The sequence below is a fragment of the Papio anubis genome, chromosome 10 (genome assembly GCF_008728515.1).
Source record: "Papio anubis isolate 15944 chromosome 10, Panubis1.0, whole genome shotgun sequence".
Lineage (NCBI taxonomy): Eukaryota > Metazoa > Chordata > Mammalia > Primates > Cercopithecidae > Papio > Papio anubis.
The window spans coordinates 31,796,787-31,821,194 of record NC_044985.1 but is presented as its reverse complement, the minus strand read 5'-3'; the positions used below and the strand labels follow the sequence as shown (position 1 = coordinate 31,821,194).

Genomic DNA, 24,408 nt, shown 5'->3' with positions numbered 1-24,408 from the left:
AGTACAGTGGTGGGTGCAATCTTGGCTCACTGCAACCTCTGCCTCCCGAGTTAAGCGATTCTCCTGCCTCAGCTTCCTGAATAGCTGGGATTACAGGCATGCACCACCATACCCAGCTAATTTTTGTATTCTTAGTAGAGACAGGGTTTCACCATGTTGGTCAGGCTGGTCTCTAACTCCTGACCTTGTGATCTGCCCACCTCGGCCTCCCAAAGTGCTGGGATTACAGCCTTGAGCCACTGCGCCCGGCCTGCATTTAAATTCTCAATAATTTGTAGCTGCTCATTTCTGAATTTTCAATAATGAAGTATTTTGCTATTTAGAAATGTTTTAAATCTGCACAGTTCTATTCAGCTCTAACACCTGCAGCCTCCAGTATTTTCTCATTTGCAGATATGAAGGTATCTGAGCTGTTTCTCTATCAGAAGAATTTATGTGATACATAGAGAATATGCTCAAGTGATGTTTTTTACAGTGAGTTGTAAGAATATAATAGAATCCTCAGGAATCTATTTCAGTGTATCGTTATTTAATGGTTAGTATATCATGATTTAATGGTTTCAGTTTTTTTCATACCCTAATAATGTACCTAACACAACACTGAAGGTCAGAAAAGATACAATACGTGAATATTAAGGATAAGAGGAAGCAGACAGGAAAGAGCCCTATTAAGATGGGGAAAATGGAAGAATGTTGTGACAGTCTCAGTCTGACTTCTTAGAGGAAACAGGAGCCTGTCCCCTCTCCATGTCCATACCACCCTGTTGAATCCTTTACTTACAGGATCAGCTGAATATGCCTAGTTGACTCAAGGGTCTTTTTCTGCCTCCCTCTTTGTTACAGTTGTTAACTTTTTACATAGCAAAGCAAAGATAGAGACAGACAAAATATAAATGCAAATCTGAGTAGCTTAGGTAATCGATCAGAAAGTCTTATCTGATTCTTAGGTTTTTACAGACAACTGGAAACACTTTATTTATTAAAGTACTAGGAGGAACTATGATAGAGAATGAGGCCAGGAAGAAAACCGTTATTGTATATATTGAATTAAAGTTTGCCATGTTTACATTCAACAATATATGGACAAGTAAGTGTGCATTGACACTGTTTTACCTGATAATAGAGTTTTTTATGGGGTTGTGAGAGTTTTTTTAGTCCTGTTGATAGTTGTTAGTTTGTTTCCCAGTACTCTGTTCTGCAGCTGACCAAAACACTAACTGTTCCCTGGGAGAGACCAGGAGAGTTGTTACTCTCCTCTCCTATTCAACCTAAACTATTTCTTTCATCTTTCAGGCTTTTGAACACTTGCAACAATTAGAATTAATAAAGCCCATGGAAAGAACTTCAGGAAATTCACAGAGAGAGTACCAGCTGATGAAACTGCTTTTGGATAATACTCAAATTATGAATGCTCTGCAGAAATATCCCAACTGTCCTACAGATGTGAGGCAGTGGGCAACATCCTCACTGAGCTGGTTATGAATATAACCAGTGACTTCAACTTTGGCATTTCATTCATACTTCTGTAGAGAACGAAAAACTATTGTCCTTTAACATGATAATACTAAACATTCTATAAATATTTTTGTATTTATGTGAGACTTGCATGTCTACTGTCTTGGCTGTCTTGCCTTTTAATCATTAACAGTTACATGATTTATAATTTCAGTAATTGAGATTACTTTGTAAGTAGCAGTTCAGAAGAATAAAATATGACTGTTTTAGGGACTAGACCATGTGCTTTTTTAACACTTATATATATAATGGTCTATTTGAAGAGCTCACTTCAACCTAACAGCTAGATGTCTTTACAAACCTTAAACCAAAGGAGTAAAAAAACAATCGTAACAACTGAAGTATAAGTAACCTTTAGTACAGTAGGTTTGCTGCACGGTTTTTTTCTGTCCACAAGCAAATTTTGGATTCTATCCCAGACTCAGGTTTTCTAGTTCAGGAGACTAACTTAGTCAGAAGATGGTTCACATGGAAGGAAAAGGCCAAGGAGTTTGAAGATTTTTCTTCTAGATATCTCAAAATGTGGTACTCATACCATCCACATCAGAATCCCTTGTAGGATTTTCTAAAATTACAGATTGTTGAGCTTACCATAGGTCAAAAGGATTGGAATTTGCATTCTTAACAAGTATAGTCATGGCACCACATAACATTTTGGTCCGTGACATTGTATATATGAGGGTGGTCTTGTAAGACTGTACCATATTTTTACTGTACCTTTTCTGTGTTTGAATATACAAATGTTTACCAGTGTGTTACAGTTGCCTACAGTATTACAGTAACATTCTGTACAGCATTGTAGCCTAAGAGTAATAGGCTAGGCTGTATGTATAGCCTAGGTGTGTAACAGGCTATATACCATCAGGGTTTGTGTAAGTACACTCTGTGATGTTCATCCAATGATGAAATCACCCAGAGACACATTTCTCAGAACATAGCCCCATCATGAAGTGATGTGACTGTACCAGAGATTTCTGGAAAAGCACCCCCAAAAGTAATGAGACATGTATGGCAATGTTAACTGAACCTGTATCAAACAGTAAATCCCTGAGGAATGTGGAAATGTCAGTAAAAGCATTGTCTTTTAAGTAAGTTCCAAGATCCATGAATTAACAGAGGCATATATTTAAAATGAAATTTAATAAGCACTTAAGTGACTTCATTTGTTCAAGAATATTTGATTGCCTACTGTGTGCATGGGAGGTTTACAAAAGACAGACTGTCCCTATGCTTGTGCAGCTTACAATCCATTTAACTGTTAGAGGCCCTGTGAGATGTAGGTACTGTTATTTACAGATTAGAAAACTAACAAAGCAGTGGCAATGCTGGGAATAGCCAGCAGGCTTGGAATTCAACTCAGTTTAACACCAAAGGCAGTGCTATTAAAACCTGAAGTTCGACAGTGGATTCCTTACCAAATAGTTTTTAAAGTATGCTCTAAGGCACAATGTTTTAATGAAATCTTGGATACAAAGTGGAATAAAAAATTTCTGTGCATAAAAGTAGCTCTTCAGTAGTTACAACATATTCTTTTGCATACATAGCCTTTCCTTCCCTGCAAAAAGTCAAACCTTCTAAGTATTCAGATCCCTGTCATTTACTTTTCAGCAGTCTCATTCAGGCTAAGGCTTGCATACTGATTCTGTGCCATAGTCTACACATTTGTAGGGGATATTTCACCAAAATACTTAACATGGTAACATCACTATTATACACTAGAAGCAAGAATTTTACACTTATGCTCTAACTGACCCTTTTAAAAATTTTCTAAACTATTTGAGGAAAGTATTATTTGTCTTAAAGGGTAACAGCCTCATGAAATGACTTGAGGATTGCAATTTCTTATTAGCTTAAGATGTCACTTAAAAGCTGACAGCCCTCATCTGTCTCACTGGCTACGTAAGAGCTACAGAAGATCTATCAATAACCAAGTATACAGATTTTAAGACTAAGTACCAATTGAGGTAAACATGAAACAGTTAAAAGCAAATTCAAAAAATACATTAGGAAAAGTTACACAAATGAAGCATATGCCTATTATATTCCCAAAGCATTTTTGTGGGGAGGAGCAGTGTTGATTGTTGGCCTTTCCATATTCTCTCATACAAAAAAGCTGAAGTCTATTTGCAAGAGTTTTGAGCTAACTTCATCTCTTAAATTGCTTGAACTGTCATCAATAAAAACAAGTCTGAAAAACCCTAGTTTAAAAAGCGGTTCAAGAATAATGTAAACTTACACATACAGCTTCAAGATATTTTCTTCATTTACTAGAGGAGGAAAAATAGAACCAAAAAAGCACAAACTGCTTTTTAATCTGACTACCTCAGACTGAAAAGCAGGTGAAGGAGGAATATTTCAGTGTGTTTTTTACATCTGTGTTCCCTCCAAGTGGCCCACCAGAAACAGAATTCTTGTTAAAATGACTGATTCTCGTGCACGTGAAAGACTCTGGGGAATGAATGCCTGTTTGGTCCAAACTTACTGTATCATAATGCTGTACATGTTGAAAACATAATACCTATTAATGTCCTAACGAATCACTGTTTTGCAGAAAACACTGTAAGAAACACTTCAGTATTTTCTGTAGAGTTTCCATGCATATTTCACCATGGTTCGCATTCTCGGTCTCATCTGGTTTAGAAAGCAATTCTGTTTCTTTCAAACCACCATAATCTAAGTGCTGCCCCGTCCTTCACCTTTACCCTAGAAAATCTGAGAATCCATTGGTGTGTACTGTGTGACACAATGCCAACAAGCCTCTGCTTCCTAATACTGGCAGGACCAACACACATACTTGAGTGGGAATATAATCTGTTTAGACGATAATAGAGGGAAATACCATAATTAACAAATCTCCCTTCACTCACCACTATCCTCATTCTTGGCAGTTGTCAAGGTGTAAGCCTCACTGTAAGTTACAAAGCTACCACTCCCCTCTTTAAGAACACATAGCTAAAGAAAAACTGCATATGCAAATCATACCATATTCATTTTTTTTTATTTAACTTGGGGATGGAATGGGGATAGCATACATTTTATTTGTACAATATTTAACAATCACTTATCCAAGGTGGGGTTTTATGGGGATTTTAAGCTTTCTGTTAAATACTTGCAGAAAAAATAGCAAGTACGATTTGACAGTAGTACAATAACCTGTGCCCAAAACACAAGAAATACAGAGTAAAGCGAAAATAACTGCTTACCAATATTCTGAGAGGTAACAAATGGGATATGGGTTGAGACTGCATAAAAAACGTACTGCTGGTTGAATATCTGAGGTAAATGATGTTCAATCAAGATGCTACTTGTATCATTTTGCCCACAAATTGATAAATAATTTTATGCATATCATACCAAATGTTCCTAAAAAGTAATCTTTCAAAAAAGTAAAAAAGAGAAATTGGAAAGTATCTGTGATGACGCTTCTTTCTTTAAAAAAAAAAAAAAAGACCAGTAATCAGTTTATTCCACTAAACCACCATCTGGCCATGGTTTTTTTCCCTACCACCTGCATTTTACTTAAATGTAGCTGTTACTTAGAGGTGAGGAAACGCGACCAAAGAGATTCTTTTTAAATTTCATGATATGATTCTATTTTAAATTCCAAAGGTGTTGGGTTTTTTCCTGATTGTATTTTCAAAACATCGCCATGAAAGATAGTGCAAGTTCATGGGACTAACAATCATGAGGCACAGTCTCTTTTTCTGGAATTCACAAAGTACCTAGAATTCAAACAAGAATCACACATCACATGCTAAAAAAAACTTCTAGCATCTAAAATACATACAAGAGCTGTGCAGGGCATAGACTTCAAATAAAGCCGAACACTGGTTAATCCATCAGTCCTATGGCAAGTTGATCATAAAGCATTCCTTACGTGGAGATCTGGGCAAGGTAAAGAGTATAAGTTAGAGCAGCAGCAGTTCTGATGGGTATCAGAAAGGCAAAATACAAGACGAGTCATGAGGAGCACCATACACATGAGGAAAGAGTTATTTGGGGGGTTTCAGTTTGCCCCAAAATGGATCACTATTTTTCTCATTCTTTGATCTTTCTTTTTTTCCAGTATCTCTAGCTCAAACTTTCTGTTAACTTGCCCACTCTGCACTGACTGTAAACCAAACACTGAATACCCTGCAAAAGAAAGTTTTAACAAGACTAGGTATAAGGACAGGTAGTCACTGGAACATTCTTATTTTACTGCTTATAAAAAAGTTTTTCTATTAATCATAGTTCTCAAAAGAATACAAGTTTTAAAATTGGTTAGCTACAGTTAAATACAATAACCAGGATTCCTAAAAATTTTTTCTAACTTGAAAACATTTTATATTGTGAATAACTGGTTTTAAAAAAATTTATCTCTAGTACTCACATAAGCCAAACATTCATCATAATATCCCTTGTTTATTTTTGTTTTGATTTTTTTTAACTTTTAAAAAGAAAGTTGAATGTTCACAACAGGTAGAAATTCATCTTCAGGAAATTAATGATTTTCTTGTATGCACATTCTCAATATTTTCCCTTCTTGATTAGTTTTTAAATGGAAGCAAAGCCAGATCAAGAAACTGAGAGACCAAGTACTCTGAAATAGAGGTGAACTCAACATTGAAAATGGAATTGCTAGGAATACAATGAGACCATGGGGACACGCATGACAGTTCTGAATGGTCTGCGGCACACAGACGCTATTACTCTTCTTTTCCTCCCTGCTTAAAGTCTGTTGACCTATGTATTTTTTATAAATAACATAATTTACTATTCCCAGAGATTACGTACATATATGTAAAATGTAGTGTACTGTGTGGTTAAATAACCATTTTAAGACAACACATTCACAGTGAGCTCCTGACAGTGACATGTAAAAAATTCTTTTATAAAATTAATGTATGGATTTTAAAATGACCTGACAGAAATAACATGGCATAATACTGGCTATTTGTTGATTGGTAATCTGGAAATTCAGGAAATTAATGTTTTACTTTGGCCTGTATAAATCTGAGGAAGAATCCAATTGTATTCTAACGTAATATGGTTTTGAAAAGCACTTTGGCACCTGCCTACCATCAATTCCATTTTATTAGCAAGGATAAGGCATGAACTATCCTAAATTAATATCAGTGTTAGTTGTAAAAGCAATTTTGGGGCGGTGGCTAGGCTATGTTACCTATATCAACATTGGTTACCTCTAAATGTCATTGCATATTTTAAGTTATATGTTTAATTTGTTATCCCTGATTTGTTTTAAAGCAGTAACATCTGAAATCTGCTTAAAGTTTAATATCTCTATCCTAGGATAATTCTTTACATATCACAGACATCAAATATTACTCTGACAAGATGGCACCAAGCAGAAGTATAGTGATAAAGTTACAAGTCTCAAAGCAGACAGTGAGGAATTCTGGGTAACGACACTTCCTGAGGTGATCCTAAACAGTGATAAAGAATGTCCCACACACTGTTTGGTGAAAAGAAATACACTACAATTTTACATATATAAATAGAAAAAACTCTATTTTAAAAGACAAAATGAAGAGCTTTCCAGTGTCACAGCTCACTTAAAAAAATTTTATATCATGCTTTAAATTTTCAAATATTCCCCAAACACAGCACACCTAAAAAAAATACTTAGGTAAGTATGCAAATTTTGGGAACTGGATATAAGATGGGGCTTTAAAACATGGGAAGAAGGGGGAAATGACACCATCTTTTCAAAAAACAGCACTTTTTTTCCCTACATTACAAGCCAGCACAAGAAATGCTAAAACACTGCTTTACGAATGGCCACTTACTGTTGGCACTTAAGCATAGCTTACCTTTTTTCCCTTAAATAACACAGTGAATTTGTTACAAAACATGGATTGATTTATTATTCAAATTTTGTTAGTGTTTTCAATTTTATAATTTAGCAACCGTGGAACTGAGGTATACCTTGTTGAGGGAGGTTAAAGTAATGCTTGGAAGCCTCTTTACTGTACCCCACTTTGATGACTTTATGTACACAGAACAGCAGCACACTAAACATTCACAAGCTGTGTCATATTGGCATTACAATAGTCATTTATAGAAACAACAACAGCAAATGCAATAAAAACAAGTTACCCTTTTTAAAATCTGAAATGAAAAGTTTTTGATTTAAAAAAAATAGCAGTAGTTCATTTAAGGAATTAGTGTCTTCTGACAGACATTAAGAAATCTGATGTCAGTTTTCAAACACTCCATTAGCCAGGTCCAAAAGATCCTTGATTTGGAGAGGGCTACATTCTTCATGTACACTTTTTCAAAAGTTTCTTTATAGAGTTTGCAAGGTTTCTCTTAGTCTCTTGTCCTTCACATCTGTGCTGTCGGCAATGCAATAAGTCTCCCAGAGCAACGTTTTTCAACAAAGGGTCTTCTTTCTTAACATTTCCAAGAGACATCCTACTCATTTTACACAGAATAAACTGTAAGCAGTTTCGTTAGCTTAGCAGCTCCAGTTCAGAGTCCCATTTCTTAGTGTGCACAGATGGCGCAACCATCATAGACTAGATTCTTTGGGAGGAAAGTCAACATTTGTCACCATTGTGACCACTGTTACAATGTCCTCTGTGGTAATAATATTTGTTAGTCTCTGCATCTGGGTAATTCTTTCACCTACACATCCAGCTGATAACCTGGCTTCTGCGTCATGATCCCAACATTCTTCAATGGTTTCACAGAGCATTGCCATTCCCTAAAAGGAGAAAAACATACTCAAACGCCACAGCAATTTTTGTTTTCTATTAGGAAATAGAATAAAAATTTCATGAAGAAATGGCTAGTTTTCTGGGTCAAAGAAGTTTCTGTCAACATTCACTTTTATTGAATACCATGTGCAGAATCATGAAGAAAAGCATAAAGAGAACTATTTTTTTTCTTTTTAAGCATGAGATTATCACAACAGGAATTTTTTTTTTAACTCCCAAAAAAAAAAAAACAAAAAAAAAACTCTATCCCTTGTTCACAAACCAGGTCATTTCAATGCTAACCCTTCAAATGGACTCAAAAATCAAGGATAAAGGGGGACCTAATCATTTTTATTGTTTTCTTAGTTAATATCAGCATTTCTATCTTCCAATTAAACAGAAGAGCAGAAAGCCCCTTTTGAGATTTATCTGCCTGGTTTTAGCCATGTTTCTAGTTGTATTTAGACCAAAATAACCAGGCAATACTGTTGTGTGCCTGGTCTCTAGTTTTAAAGCACTCTTAAGACTTGAAAGTCTTCTCTAAGCTGAAATCAAAAGGCTACAACAAACTCCTATAGAGAGGAAAAAACCTGGTGCTTCATACACTTTCTAAAATGTTATCATATTGGAAGTGGTCATCAGCAAAGTTACCCAACTATCCACAGGTTCCGAGTCTGGCATGCCTTTTCCCTGGGAAACTAGATGACACACTCTTCTGCGTAGGACCATTGAGACAAAAGCCCTCTAAAGCTCTATAAGTTTACAATCACCTTCAGGGGTATACAGACATAGCCCTAATTCTGCATCCAGAACTCTAGAATATCCTGTATGAAGATCACCTCCCAGAAAATACTTGAAGAAAGAGAAATGTGCAGAGATAAATAATTCCTCTGAAAAGTGTTTTATTGGAATTTCAAATGAAAAGCTAACTGGATAACTTACAGCATGTTTCTGCCAATAATCTCTTAAAACAGGCCTCTTTTTTTTATGCACAACAACTTCCTGCATGTCTTCAAGAGATGGATGCTGGCCAATTTCCTCCTCAAATGGCAACATGTATTCATCTACAGGTCCTGAAAAGTAAGAAAAGAAAAATAAATCATTTTCATTAAAATCCTCCTGACTTTCAAACTGGTAAAAACTTTCTAAAATATACTCTGTCACCTTTTCCCAACTATTTACATGTTATGAGGACAGAAGAGAAACAGATTCTCAACTGTACTTATACCATAGTGTGACCAAACTAACATACGAGAAATGAAAAAGTCTATAATTTGGCATGTAATTTCCTTAAAGATTGTATAAGGAGCTTTCTTATCTAGGTATAAAGGATGCCTATTTCCATCTGCATAGAGGACATAAGGAACAATCAGTATTTGTAAATTAAGGTTATATAATATCCCTTTAGGGTACTCAATCCTTACAGTTCAGATCAGAATGTTAACAGTGGTGCTTCCATCTCTGGAGGCTCTAGGTTCAATGTATTATAACCATGCTTATTCTATGGCATATCCAACCCCCCTGCATGCCCCACATGAGGAATTATGCACCTCAGAGTCATACCTCTTCTCTATACTCCCTCACAACAGCTGCCAAAAAGTACGTTTAATTTTTTAGAAAATCACAAACAGGCTCTCCAACTAGGGGTTCCAACAAGTCAGGATGTGCCTTCATAGACAAGATTAAACAATATAAATAATTCCTTTTTTCTTAGGCCTACTCAGATAAATAGAAAACTGTATTTAGGAGTTAATAATAACTAATATCCAGTGAGCACCTATCCTGATCAGGAACTTTACATATATTACTTACTTCACAGGGTTAAGATGGCACTACCTCTATTTACCTTACAAGCGGCTCAGAAAAGTTACAGAATTTGCACAAAGACATACAGCTGTTAAACGGTAGAGCTGGAATTGAACCCAACTCTCTGAATAACTCCGAAGTCTGTGGTTTTAACTGCTGGACTGCCTTACTTTGACAGACACAGGTCACCACTGAGCAATATCAGTGACCAGCTATATGTGTGCATAAACACAAATTTTGTGAAGCTCTTGAAATGCAGTAAATACTCCTGGATAGAATACAATGAATCATAAAGGGGTCATCTAACTTACCCCTCTTCAAATATAAGAATTCTTTATGGCTGGACAGTTGGTCTCTGCTTGAGCACTTCCAGTGACAGAGTACTGACATTCTAAGGTGTCTATTCAACCAACACTTATGTGGTCTACAGGCCAGCAACACTGCCGTCAACTGGTAGCTTAGTTTTTAAGAAATGTAGACTCAGGCTTCAACCCAGACCTACTGAGTCAGAATCTAAATTTTAACAAGATTCCTAAGAATCTGGTATGCCACATTAAAGTTTGAGAACTACTTCATTTAACAAACAAGTAACCATCAACAAATGTGAAAGCACCTACTTTAGCAATTAATGCTCACACTATACTCTCTACCCCAATTTCTGACTAAAGAATTGGGTTCTGACATAAGAGTCAGAAATGCCTGACTCTGAAATTATTTCATGGTATTTAAGAAAAGTCAGTATCTAGCCTTTTCTTTTTCCAAAAGAACTTCTCGGATAACTCCTCTTCCCCATAAACAAAGCAATTTCTCCCCTAAACTCCTAAAACACATGCTTGTATTTCTTAAGTATTGCGCTCATCCAGAAACATTTACGGAATACCTAAGTACCGGGGAATGGGCTAGACAACTCACACTTAGCTTACTCTAGATTTAATTGTCCAGGATATATTTTATTGCCCTAACTAAACTGTATGTTACTTGAGAACAGGGTCTTGTGTCTCCTAAATTACTTAATCCAATGATTTGCTATGGAGAGTTCATATTAATCAAGTTCTTATAAAATATATTTTCCTATAATACCTGCCATCTAACCTACTTCTGCTTCCATAAATGCACATCATAAATGTAATTCCTCTTCCACTTTGAGTCAAAATACTCTGAATTCTTACTCTTCTTCCTAAAGACTTCTAAAATCATTCCCAAATTGCTTCAACTTTTCGTAGGTTTAGCACTGACTCCCAAGCCAATCCCTCAATCCTGGAAGATGCCTATAGATTATGTGCCCATTTCTGAGCACTCTACTAAATTCCCTTTACTAGTACCCCATATTGAATTTCATATTCCAGTGGCAATCTGTCCTACAATGAGAGCCTATTACCGTACTCAGAAAATAAAATATTGTTAGTAACACAGGTTACGTTGGTTATAACTTAAAATATTCACAATTTTCCTATGGTCTTTGACAATCACAGGAAGGCTTTAGACAATTATAAATTAAAACTTAATAAACAGATCGAGCTCATTTACATCTGTTTAGGAGTTCAGCAGTCAGCAAGTTTGCCTTATATTATTCAAAACAAAAAACGCCGCAACATACTTGAAGACAGAGTAAAGACCTTATGAAGGAATACTAAAGAGAGAGTGCTTGAAACACTATAGTTCTGTCACACTAGGAATATCGTCTGAAAGTTTACCCAGAAAAATAAATAAATAAAAACAAATATCTATAAGACTTAACATGGGCTTCAGTAACAAGAACAAGTAATAGAAACCCTTTAACCTGGGGGGCAGGACCCATACGACCTTAAAGCAGACCTCTCCCTATGTCTGGATCAGAGTTTCAAATCTAGGTTTCATCATTCACCAGTTTGAAGCTAAAGTAGGCAAACTACTTAATTTCTCTGCATCTCAATTTCCTCATATGTAAAGCATAATAACTACCTCTGAAGCTCTTTTAGGAAATAACCTTAAGGTATGTGAAGTGTCCAGTAACATAGCTAGTAAAGGATCAATACATAGCAATTCCTTTCCTGTCCTACCCCACACTCTGCTCCTCTGCCTCCTGAATTCTCTACCACTTCTTGGAGTCAATTTAAAAAAAGAAAAAAAAAAAAAAAACTGTACTTTAAAATATTACCTTGGAGTGTATCATCCCTTTTCATACATGTGTGGTAGGCATATATATCTTTTTTAAAAATATTTTTTCCCTTACCATCTGCAGCAGTACAGCGAGAAGCCAGTTCCCATAGGACTAATCCCATGGCGTACATATCTATCCTCAAAAATGCATCCCTTTGGAAGTTTATAGCACCCTCTAATACCTCTGGAGCCATATACCTCCGGGTACCAACCTGAAAAAGATGTTAAAAGCAAAGAGTACTCATTCATTAACTTTATGAACTAACACTGTATGATTTTGTAAGATGAATCAAAACCAAATGTGGTCTATTACCAGGGTAAGGTATACCAGACTATAGCGTATAAATAGTAAGATCCTTTCTGCGTATACTTAAAGAATACATCAAACAGACATTATGCTGGTACAGACTTAGAAGTTTTTATGTTCCCCTTTCTGGATGTAATCACAAGAAACTAAACCGATGGTCAGCTGGGAGAAGGATGCTGCATACTTTTCAGTTTTACCTTTGCATACTGTTTGAAATGTAGCTTAAAAAAAAACTTTTTTGAGGCCTTTTCTGTGTATTAAAAAAAAACTAATATTGTAAAAAGAATTAGCTAAGTAAAGGACACATTGACATTAAAAAGTTCTATCTGTACAAAATCTATGTATTTGTTTATTCATAAATTCTTCTGTCTTGGAGTCCTTTATTTATATCTGTCCCCAACAATTTGGTATTTCTTAGTACTGTAACTATGGTTACTAAGCTAGTACAGCTAGCTTTGGTTGGTGCTTGACAACATTCATATATGAATGCTTAAAAATATTTGTGAGATAGCTGGGTACATCACAACATACTTACGATATATCAGAACTAGAGAACAGTCTAGATATTGGTATGTCCATAAAGCTCCATCCTTAGGTGGCTATAATCTCTACTCTAGATTAAAAGTTGGGCAATTTATGCAAATATACATGTAACAGAGATTGTTTTAAGAATAAAGACAGGTCATTAAAGTTCAAGGAGAACACATTAAAGGGAAAAGTGGCTCTACTTTTAAAAAATTTACTACTCTGAATAATTATTTTAATTGTGTTATCAGTGACTGTTTCCCTAAAACCTACTTTTCTCTTAAAGGTAAATGTATGCCATCCAAAGTACCTACCTCTTTTATTACAAGATTATGGTTTATTTACCATGTTGACATAAAATGTCACCTCTTTTATATGTGTTCTTTGTACTATATAAAATGTGCAATAACATGCAAGTCCCTCCAGATATTTTTGAAATTTTCTGGTCCATGAAATCTAAAGTCGAGGAGTCATTACTGTAAGCAATTAATTTTTAACTAATCATAGAACCCAATTGTGAAGGAGTTAAAATATGACATGAATGAGTCACAAATTTTTTTCTCAAAAAATAGGGGAAGGAGGGCTTATGAGGTACCAAATTAAGAATATGTTCCCAGAATTTAGTCTTATGATAGTCAATCATTCAATTAGCTTAGAAGTTTGTCCTCAGGCTTCCTACACAACCTTGGTAGTATTCTCCACAAAATTGCCTCCATTCCCATATACATTTGCAGTCAACTTTTCTAGAGCTATATGGCTACTGACCATTACCCCAAACTACATTCTTAAACCGTCAGTCAATACTGCCAAAAATTGTGGTGCCATGACTGCTTAAAAAAACGTGTCCTCAGGAACCTATAGGATATGCTAGGGAAAAGAAAGCTAAGAATTAGTTGGTCAAATAATTTACATGATATGAAAGGTGAAGAAATGATAATGTCAAAGGCCTGAATCATTTAGCTTTGTAGAAAATGTCACCTTTTAGGTTGAACTGGTTTCCCTGATTTAAAAGGTGATCTTGGCTGGGCGTGGTGGCTCATGCCTATAATCCCAGCACTTTGGGAGGCCAAGGTGGGAGGATCACTTGAGGTCAGGAGCTGAATACAAGTCTGGCCAACTTGATGAAACCCCATCTCCACTAAAAATACAAACATTAGCTGGGCATGGTGGCGCATGCGTGTAATCCCAGCTACTCGGGAAGCTGAGCCAGGAGAATCACTTGAACTCCGGAGGCAGAGGCTGCAGTGAGCCAAGATCATGCCACTGCACTCCAGCCTGGGTGACAGAGCGAGACTCTGTCTCAAAAATAAATAAATAAATAAATAAATAAATATAAATAAATAAATAAATAAATAAATAAATAAAAGGTGACCTTGTAGGAATGAAAACATCTTTTCCAGCCTCAAAGTTTCTGAGAATAAAATGTATGGATAATGTTCTTTTCCCTTCTGGCCTTCCTAGAGGTTCCTATTACTAAGATCTCTGTGCACACAGAGGCATACAGAGGTGTCAGAGTTACCTAATTCAGGGGTTTACAAGTGCTCTGAACTCTGGAGAATATTTGGAGAAAAGCCATCAAGTTGATTAAAGAAATGAATGAAGCAATAAACAACAAGAAGCAATAAACTATTATTGCATGGGAAAATGGACAGGGAATTTAATACACTATAGGTAAGGATAGTGACTAATTATTCTTCCACTCTTCTTAATATGGTGAAAGAACTAACAGACTAAAACTACTGAGTTCATACAAAGAATTCCCTAAGAATGAGGTCTATTAAAAGGTGCTGGATTATTCTTGGATCAATTTTTCAAAAACAATCCTACGACACGTGTCTAAGTTATTGTTTTATGAACTGCTTAATCTAAACCACCTGAGTCCTCTACCATCATATGAAAATGTCTTCCTCAGAAACTTTAACACATAACACTGTTAGATGCTGATTTAAACACCACAACAATTTTAGACTAATTCAGTCCTGACATGCCATTCTAAGAAAATATGGGACAAGTTTATTTTTTCTTATATTTTATAATCATCATCCTTACCTGTCCATGGGTATCGCCTGCAGACTTGCCAGCCTCAAATTTTAAGGCCAACCCAAAGTCAGCAATGCAAGCTGTCAGGTTGTTTTTCAACAGCACATTTTTACTTTTGATGTCCCTTGCAAATAAAAAGAGTATTCAAATTAAGTTTAGACAAGTTACGTTTTAAATTTTTTATTGAAAGCAGAAAAGAGGGGGAATATGTACACTATGAAAAAATAGTTACTTAAAATTATGAAATGCAGAGAAACGGAGAAAGAAAAAGCTCAGAGCCCCCACGTAGCCTTTAACACAAGAGCACAGTGACAAACCCCTATTCATAACATGGACAATAAGAAGGAATCCTATCTATAAAGCAGTTATATAAACATTTGCCATGTCAAAAAGATATGTTACCTATGTCACCCACCTACCAATCACAAAACTACTGTTTTCTAAGATAATATTTTAGAGTTCTTACTTGCAAACTCCCATAGAAACTGAAATTTAAACCAAAATGAAGAAATTTTAAAAATATTGCTGAATTGAGGCCCTCTGTTTATTGGTACAGACCTACATTTTAGAATAATCCCTTATTATAGAGGTTCTTATATTCTTCCACCCAGTTGTAGAAAAGCATCTTATGGCATGGATAATAGAAACTTTTTACCATAAACATACACTGCTCTAGCTAGATCCTGGTGTTCTGAAAAGGGTAACAGTTTTAAGGCAATAAGATATCCTCTTCTACACACCTGTCTCAACTGGCTCATCCTAGAGATTACTATACCCTAATTAAATACATCTATGCCATGACTAGTGGTTAAATTTACGTAAAGATACATAGACCAAGAATGGGATATTGAAAGCACGAGTAGACACTCCCAAATGCTATAAAAGCCAATCAATCTTAGTTTCAAAAGACTTTCAGGACCTTTTCTTAATAACTCTGGGGATTCTTAAGGATTAATTCCCTATGTGGCCAGGTAGGGCAAGGGAAAATCCAAGAAGAGGCCAATAGACTGCATGTAAGAAAGTGAGAAGAAAGAGTTATTTCTGAGGTAGACGTCATTTAAAGTTTGCAAAATCAGAACTTAAATTAGAGGCTGACTTACAATAATGGCTCCCAGCAACCTAAAACATCACCTGGTGGCACTCAGCTAAGTATCTGTTCCATGAATCAGTTAATGCCTACTTTTCAAACAACCATCTTTAAATTGAACACAAAACGACAAATTGAATCCCACGTTCAAGAAAATTAAATACATGGCAAACTGAATTCCATGTTTTAAGACGCAATCATTTTTCCTTTTGCGGGCACGACAAGTGTTGGGTCTAAGAACTATTTCTTCACTGGACAACTGTTTAAGTGATGCCTCCCTCTACCTTGGCTCAGGGCAAAGATAATAAGGTCATTCAAAAAACAAGCAAGGGAGACATTCAAAGTCTCTCCTTCATTACATGCCCTTGGATAATAATCCCTATTTATAATCATCTTTAAAGTATATCACGTTTTGAGGTAAAACAAATGTCTTTTTCCTTTGAGATTGAGAAAATATAGTTTATTTTCAATCATGCTTTCAGAAATGAGATGAAGTAGATCATTAAACTTTACTAATAATGTTAATATATACATTATCCAAAATACTTCCTGGCCAATCTCAAAGCTAACTTTAAAAAACAAATGAAAACCAACTGTCTTGTAAAGCATGACTGAATAACAAAGGAAAAATTAAAATTTACCCACAGGCTTAAAAGTTTAGTAAATGTATACTCAATTACCTGGGAAAACAATACAAATATAGTCTACCTGTGAGATATGGCAGGTTTGTGGCCATCTTTTAGGCCAGGTATATCCTCATGTAAATATGCCAATCCTCTAGCCATGGTTTCTGCAATATGACATAGTTCATTCCAAGAGACCACATTAGCCTTAAGAAAGTCTGACAGTGAACCCTAAAAAAAGACAGAAAAACAGAAACTTATATTCTTGACAAAGGCCGTATGTATAAGGAGACTTTTCTTTTTACCTATAAGAGGTTGTGGAAGGCAGCATTATCTTTCCTTTCAGGGAAAAAATAATATCCAAGAAACAATCTTTCTGGAATGGTTAAAATTTCCTTCCATTTCACATTGATAAACATTTGACCAGAAAGAAATACCAGAGCTTTAAACTTTTGTTACAAGAATAGTCAATTTCCACCAATCCATAAGACAAGTTTTTTGTTTTAAACACTAGCTGAATATCTAAGGTTCTAGAAAATATTTTAATAGTTAAAATATCCTGACTATAGAGTTCTTACATCGTGGGACTAGCAGAACACAAAATAACAACATAAAACAGCAACTAATATATAGAATATTCTTCTAGAGATTATTGTTGTCCTTTAGGTCAAGAATTAACAGAAGTAAAAGAACCACTTACATTTCACAATGATGAAACCAATTACCAAAAACATAATTTCCTACTTCATTAATGGTACTTTCACACTGACTCTAAAAGCAGAAAAAATGAGGAAAACTAGCAATTATGTGTTGGTGATAATTACCCTGCAAGTTAGTGACAGATCAAAGATGAGATAAATTTCCTGACTCTGGTTTTGTCACTAAGCAAGACTGATTAAAACTGAAAAAAATGGTTCATGTAATCAAAATGAATTGTAAATGGTAAGTGAAAATTACTAAGCATTACCTATACTAAAATAAATGTTTGTAAGAGTAATTACAGCACAAGAAATAAGGAACAAAAGGGTGGTTTATATGAGTAGGGTTTTAGGTTAAAAATTTGCCATCTTTGCTCTTTTATTAAAATAAACTACCTTTTAAAACATTTTTATTCAAGAATGATTTTTATTTCCAGGTTAAATATTAATCAACTATAACATGTCTCGAAAAATAACTCTGAGGGATTTATAGCCAACATTAGGTACGCAGGCCAATTCAGACTTTACTAAAGTAAAACGTTAAATAGTTTTACCTTTTCATGAAATGCTGTGATTAGCCAAAGATCCACATCAACACTGGTGCCTCGTTTTTCTGCACCAATGAACTGTAATATGTTCTCATGCTTCATTCCAGGCAAACTGTAGACTTCATATTCATTTTGCCATGACTGTTTGTCCTAGAGTCAAAAAGAAAGAATAGTAAGAACACAAGGAATACGGGTAAATAAACCATGTCTAAGAGATTACTCAAATAAGTTCCAAAGTAAAACAAAACAAAACCAAAAAGTATTTTAAAAAATTTTTGTTCTGTTTTGTAATAAGAAAAAACCTCTGACAATAGGTTAACAAATTTATACGAAATGCCTGCCCTGTCCATTCCCTCAAAAAGTACTTTTCTGTGTTTCTAGTTTACAAACACAGAAGTTGATCTGAAATGCTGCATTCTGTATCTTACAATGGCAACACATAAGTTACTGCAAGTATTACATTGTAATTTCATCATGGTGTGAAGCTACTTGTGGTACTATTCAGAATAATCTCCTTGAAAGATGAAATTCAGGCAGAATGACTTCCTCTAAATAGAAAACTTCTTCTTTTCAAAAACTAACATAATATCAAACATCCTTCAAAAAATGTTTAGCATACCCTGCAAAGTCAATGAGAAATCAAGGGGCATAGATATGCAATGCAATAATTTAAGACACCATATATTCATTTGTGCCTGCAAGCGATCCATGTCTACTAAGTATCTTCTTATAGAAGATTAGTTTCTTTTCACTACTAAAAGACAGTAATAGTGAGAGGTACCACAGCATAATGGTTAGAAACCCTTAGAAATCCTCTGCATCCAAACTGTTCAAACTTAAATCCTGGCTCTCCCACTAACCTCTAGCAAGTTACATAATCCTTCAGTGTCCTCATTAAGTAGAACAGGCATTGTAGTGTCTGTCTTATAGAATTGTTGTATTATATGTTGCATTTTACGTACATGTGGGCAATATATGTACACATATTAGTGAGCACTCATATATGTAAAACACGCCCACCTGACCCAAGAAAAACATACAATCAAACGTTAGCTACTGTTGTTGCTGTTGTTGGGCTTAAGTTAATATCATCCAAATGCCTTTCTCTCATCCTTACGCTTCCTTACACATGGAAATAATTTCTTCCCTTATCTCACTTATGAATCTTGGCACAATAGAATACACTTTCTCTCTGAAAACTAAACTGTGGTTTATAGCTACCAAAAAAAATGTAATACAGTTCATAAACTCTATGTAATACAGTTCATAGACTGAACAGAGGAGGTAAGACTGAACAGAGGAGGTAAAAAGCTTAAAATCTAGGTATATTAAGACAAAGAAATTGCTTATACGACAACTTTGGAAAAAGAAAGATCCACTCTCTAAGTGTAGTGGTAGAGCCTGTAACACCAAATCCAACCAAGACATCAGTACCAAGGATATCATGAGACGCCAGGGTATATAAGAGACGGGGAAGACAGAATCATCATAAACCTATACCACCAACAGAACAAAACAAAAGAATAGCTCAGAGGTACATTAGATCAGAGTTTTATGAGAAGTCCGGCCAACCTTTAAAATAAAAACAATTCAACAATAAACCAATTATTTGAAGTCTTGATTGCCTCTGAAAATGCATCAAACAAAAACTGAAATAATTAAACACTCAAAGTAGAATGAAAGTAAGTCAAGTCTGGTAATATACCTCCAAATACCAATTCCAAAACAAAATATACTACTCTTTTGTTTTTCTGTTTGCTTTTTCTGACAATGTAGGGGGATATTAAAATTTAACCACTCAATTAGACTTGTTTATTGGAATCCTTATCTTTATTTAACATTTCTATAGAATTTTCATTGGCAAAAGATCTCCTATGCATTCATTTAATTCCACCACTCCACACAAACATAATGATTGTTATACTAACAATTCAATCTCTCAGATGCAAAGGCAGGCATTAAAAGAGCTAACTGCTTTCCCCAGTATCACAGAGAACCACCTTGGAATGTATGGCTTCTGTTTTGAGACTATTTCTGAGTTATGATGACCTAGCCATAAAACATATATGTAATATGACAAAACTGCAATAAACATACCTGTATTGGAAATATTTTGACAGCCACATATTCATTAAGCAACTGGGCTTTCCAGACACAACCAAATCTTCCCCTTGCTTTCACTTCTAATAACTGCAGTGGTTTCAAACCTAGTAATGGAGAAGGTGGGGGTGGTCCTGGGTCCTACAGATAAATAATAATAATACTATAAATAAGCAGAATATGATACATATCAACTCTGGAAATGAGAAAAAAAGTGAGTATACTGAAAAGTCAACTCACAGAAACAGTAAACACATATGGATGACATTAACTTCAATTTTGCCATAATTAGATTACTAATTATCTATAGTGATCACAAGGCAGGCAACCTGAATTAAGAGCTTTCATAATAACGTTCAGCATTATTGCTTTATATGTACCACAGGAGAAAAGATCTAAAATCTTTCTGATCCAGTCTCACTAATTTTCCCCACTAAGATTTTCTGTTAACTATGAATACTCCTAACAGTATTTCATTTGTTTCATCCAGTGTGTACTTCCAGGAGGATGATTTGAAAGGTGCCAGAAACAGCAAATTATGACTATGTATCAGCAAAAACCTCTCCTTAAGATCTATTACTTTCTCCAGTGACTGTTTAAATTTTTTCTTCATTAATCTCAGAGATACCCACAAGTCATTCTTAAACACATTGCAGATAGGTATATCAAATACAAAGCACATACAGGAAATATGTAAGTAAATATTTCTTTAACCAAACTGTTTGGTTCATTCTAATTTTAAACATATTAACAATTCATCCCTTTGATCTGAGATAAAAAAATTATCTGTGTTCTGGAACTGACTGGCAAAGAAGTACAAATAAAAATCCAGAAAAGAAGTGGTCATCACAGTAGATAACAGGATATGGTATATGAAAGAAACGTGCACTGCTATAGTTTTTTAAAAATAGAGCAAACATAATATATAAATGGGAATATAGCATCTACAAATCACAAGGGAATCCTATCAAAGCAGAATGCAACCCTTCATTGAAAGCATTCTCTCAGTTCCCTATCTGCAACTAAAGCAAGACGCAGGAAGCCTTTTGGAAAGCTTCCAGAGAAAAGCAACAGAAGGGTTTGGAGGGCTGCATAATGAGTATTTTGAAGAGGAACTAAAATTTCTGTGGCAAAAGCAACTGATATGATGACACTGGGTGGCACTTCAGACACTTGGAAATGTTATGTGATCCCAGATCAATGCATCTCTCTCTGCCTTTCTTTTTATCTCTTCTTCTAATGCCTCAAAGACAGTTAGTGCTTTCTTTAGGCATCACTCCTCCGCTCACTGGTGCCACTCAGGAGTTTTAAAAGTGTACTGTGTACTAGAAAGAACCTCAGCAACAGAAACATTGCAAGGTGTTATATAGGAAAAACATGCAATTTCTTCTTCTAAATGAGACCATCTTTATAAAACGGCTTTAGAATTCTTATTTAAACAGTAAGATAAAACAGAAGACTTCTTGTGACTCATTTCAAACTCAGACTTTTTTTTTTTGTCTACAAAGTTTCTTGTCCTTTCCACATTCAAAACATGAAAGAACGTTTCTGTTTAGTAGAGTGACGGGTCAAGGAAGTCAGATATAAATCTTATAGGAAGGATAGGCTCTCAAATGTGATTCTCAGTGGAGGGGACACAAGAACCTCTAGAGAATTTTTATTAAAAACTATACCCTCCCTCCCTCATTCTTCAAGTGATCATCTCTGTCTGAGAGATTCTACTGATTGGAGCAGACTGCTTATATGCATGTGGAGAAAGGAGAAAAAAAAGCTTGAAAACTGCTCTTCTAGAGGAAAGGAAACCATTCAGTCCTCAAGGGCGAAGAGTTCCTGTGTAACTGCATAAAGACATATTTAAACTAAATAGAAAATGTTTGTAAGGTAGAGAGTTATGTTTCAAACCAGAGGGGATGTCAAAAACTAAAAACTAAAGTATGCAGAAAATGGCTGAAAGCTGAAGAGGAAAAATAACTACGTAGAGGGAATACAGCGCTAAATTCAATATTAAGATTTTTAATAGCTTTTATGTATATTGACTAGTAATGTCTCCATAGTTAATCTACACATTACCCACTCTTTGTTCTAAAGGATATCAATAACACGAATATGATTCAATCTATAAAATAAGATATAGATTTTTAATCCACAATTAATATGTTAGCAATTCAAACTACGATTTTAGTATAACATTCTAGAAAACATAATTTTCAATATCTAAATTTAGAAAAAAAAGTTCATTATGCATTTTCCAAATGTATATACTTCAAGTTCCCATACATTCCCAAGGCTCTGTTTAACAAGTTTCTAAGCTACCATTATTTCAGAAAGAAATAATCTTAGATCACCCTTTTACCATAATTTATTCAATACTGTATAGTAACAGCCAGAAAAAAAAATTATTGTCAAAATGACTTAAAAGGTAAAAGCTTCAATTAAAAAGAATACTGGTCAATTTTGAAAGGGTGAGAAAAAGGTCTACAAGGTCTTCATGGGGTAGAATCTCAAAAACTTTAGTAATGGCATGAGCTTTTCAATGGAATTTTAAATAATATTCTTTAATACTCAAAGGACTGGGTTCAAAAATGAGTAACTGTAGCACAGATTATAAAATCTCTAAGCCTTTTTAAATAAAAAATTACTAGAATGAAACTTTAAATTCATCTCTAAGTTTTACTCATCCTATAATCTAAGAATATTAGAAATGATTTTTAATTAATTGGCATTATTATAGCAATTTACTCACAAAAAAATCAATACTTGATTCTAAAAATAAAAATGTATACCTTTAAAATATATAAGCCCCTGGGAAGACAAATGTAGACACCAATTTCATAAATGACAAGCAATTTCTGATGTCATCCACAAAATATGGCTTTACCTGGCTACACAGAGAAACCAATGGGGAGCAGAGAGGCAACTATAAGGATTTCAGAATTCCTAAAACCTTCCCTAAATGTCCAGTTCTCTTACAACATCCATGCTATTTTGCAAAACTAAAAAGATATGCATTAGAACATGGTTCTGATTACATTTCATCTTTACTCATTTGTATATGAAAATTATGGTATCAGAAGACATCAGGTTGAGAAGACATACTGAAATGACAACCTATAAAAAGTAATCCCCTGCCCCCAAACCTCTACTCAATATCATTACTATAACCAACAGTGGAATAAATTATTAGAGGTGGGAAGCTACAAAGTCATCTCTGATCATTTTACTTATTCTGAGTTCTCCATTTGAAGGATGAATTTTAATCTAATTAAACGCTTAAACCTCAGATAGCAATATATCATCAAAAGTTATACTCCTGTAGCTAGTTCATTTACTAAAGATGCCAAAGATGAAGCTATCTAAAAATATCTATTTCACATTTAAATACAACGGGCTGGATTAGAAAATCGACCCCTGTTAAAAATGAACACATGCTGACATTTAAGCTAATGATATATTATAAAAATTAACCAATACAAGGTTTTTGAGACTAATGGAGCCATTAGTGTTAACTTCTAATCAAGTAAAATAGTTTTTTCCACATCCTACCTTAAATAAATATAAATACTGTTAGTCCCTTAAAACTAAAAGCCATTACTAAGTCAAATCAATCATGTTTTAATAATAAAAGCTGGGTGGGGGAGAACCCTTTATGACATAAATGTATAAGTTATAGAGGATGCACAGTAAAGCAGTAACAACAACAAAAATCTAAGAACAAAATGTTTAGTATGCATCCACAGAAAGTTCCACAACCATAAAACAAACATCAATGCATCTTACCTCTATCATTATATGAAAGGCGTGCTTGTGAAGAAAAAACACAGGCAAAAGAAATTACGATTCATATCCAGAATGAAATGAAAAATGACACATCAGTTACAAAAGTGAAGGAAAGAGAATAATGGTTTAGTATTTTTAAAGTTGGCAATGATCCAATGTTTTACATTGTTTAAAGATAGGGAACACTTTCCTTATAAACAGAGGAAAGTAATATTAAAAAGAACCCCTTAGATATGAGAGATAGGTAGTAAACAAATTCTTGACTCCAGTATAATCCCAAGTTAACTGATCCAACGACTTCATGCCTGCAAACAAACTAAACCAAGTCTTAAATAATGATTATTTATTTTTCTAAGAGCCGCTAGAGTCTAAACCATAAAACAAGGAATTTACAAATTGGAATTGCCTTCTGGACACTAGAGGGCAGTATTGCCTTTAGCAAAAACCAGTTAGCAGCCCTAAAAATTTATATATAGCTAGAATCAGTTTCTCAGACTTTCTGACAGTTGTCTTAAGAACCTCTAGAATTTCCTGAACTGCCT

The 24,408-nt window shown here is 34.8% G+C and overlaps 2 protein-coding genes across 12 annotated transcripts in view; one reads left to right on the top strand and one right to left on the bottom strand.

Annotated features, from left to right (window-relative positions):
• Positions 1–3,716, top strand: part of ORC4 (origin recognition complex subunit 4) — a 90,588-nt gene extending 86,872 nt beyond the window's left edge. For 6 of the 7 annotated variants that reach the window (XM_021924292.2, XM_009182183.4, XM_009182185.4 and 3 more), the window contains exon 14: positions 1,294–1,729. In XM_021924292.2, coding sequence (XP_021779984.1) covers positions 1,294–1,482 — 189 coding nt within the window. In that variant the 3' untranslated portion in view covers positions 1,483–1,729. Of the gene's footprint in view, positions 1–1,293 lie in introns of all 7 variants that reach the window. The other variant, XM_017946526.3, reaches the window with a different exon arrangement.
• Positions 3,717–4,496: 780 nt separating this feature from the next.
• ACVR2A (activin A receptor type 2A) overlaps positions 4,497–24,408 on the bottom strand; it is an 87,048-nt gene continuing 67,136 nt past the window's right edge. For 3 of the 5 annotated variants that reach the window (XM_009182181.2, XM_021924290.1, XM_009182180.4), the window contains 8 exons: positions 23,867–23,890; positions 20,087–20,230; positions 17,996–18,139; positions 16,829–16,974; positions 15,043–15,157; positions 12,235–12,373; positions 9,159–9,289; positions 7,839–8,224 (listed from right to left, as the gene is read on the bottom strand). In XM_009182181.2, coding sequence (XP_009180445.1) covers positions 8,030–8,224; positions 9,159–9,289; positions 12,235–12,373; positions 15,043–15,157; positions 16,829–16,974; positions 17,996–18,139; positions 20,087–20,230; positions 23,867–23,890 — 1,038 coding nt within the window. In that variant the 3' untranslated portion in view covers positions 7,839–8,029. Of the gene's footprint in view, positions 8,225–9,158; positions 9,290–12,234; positions 12,374–15,042; positions 15,158–16,828; positions 16,975–17,995; positions 18,140–20,086; positions 20,231–23,866; positions 23,891–24,408 lie in introns of all 5 variants that reach the window. The other 2 variants (XM_009182177.4, XM_009182178.3) reach the window with 2 other exon arrangements.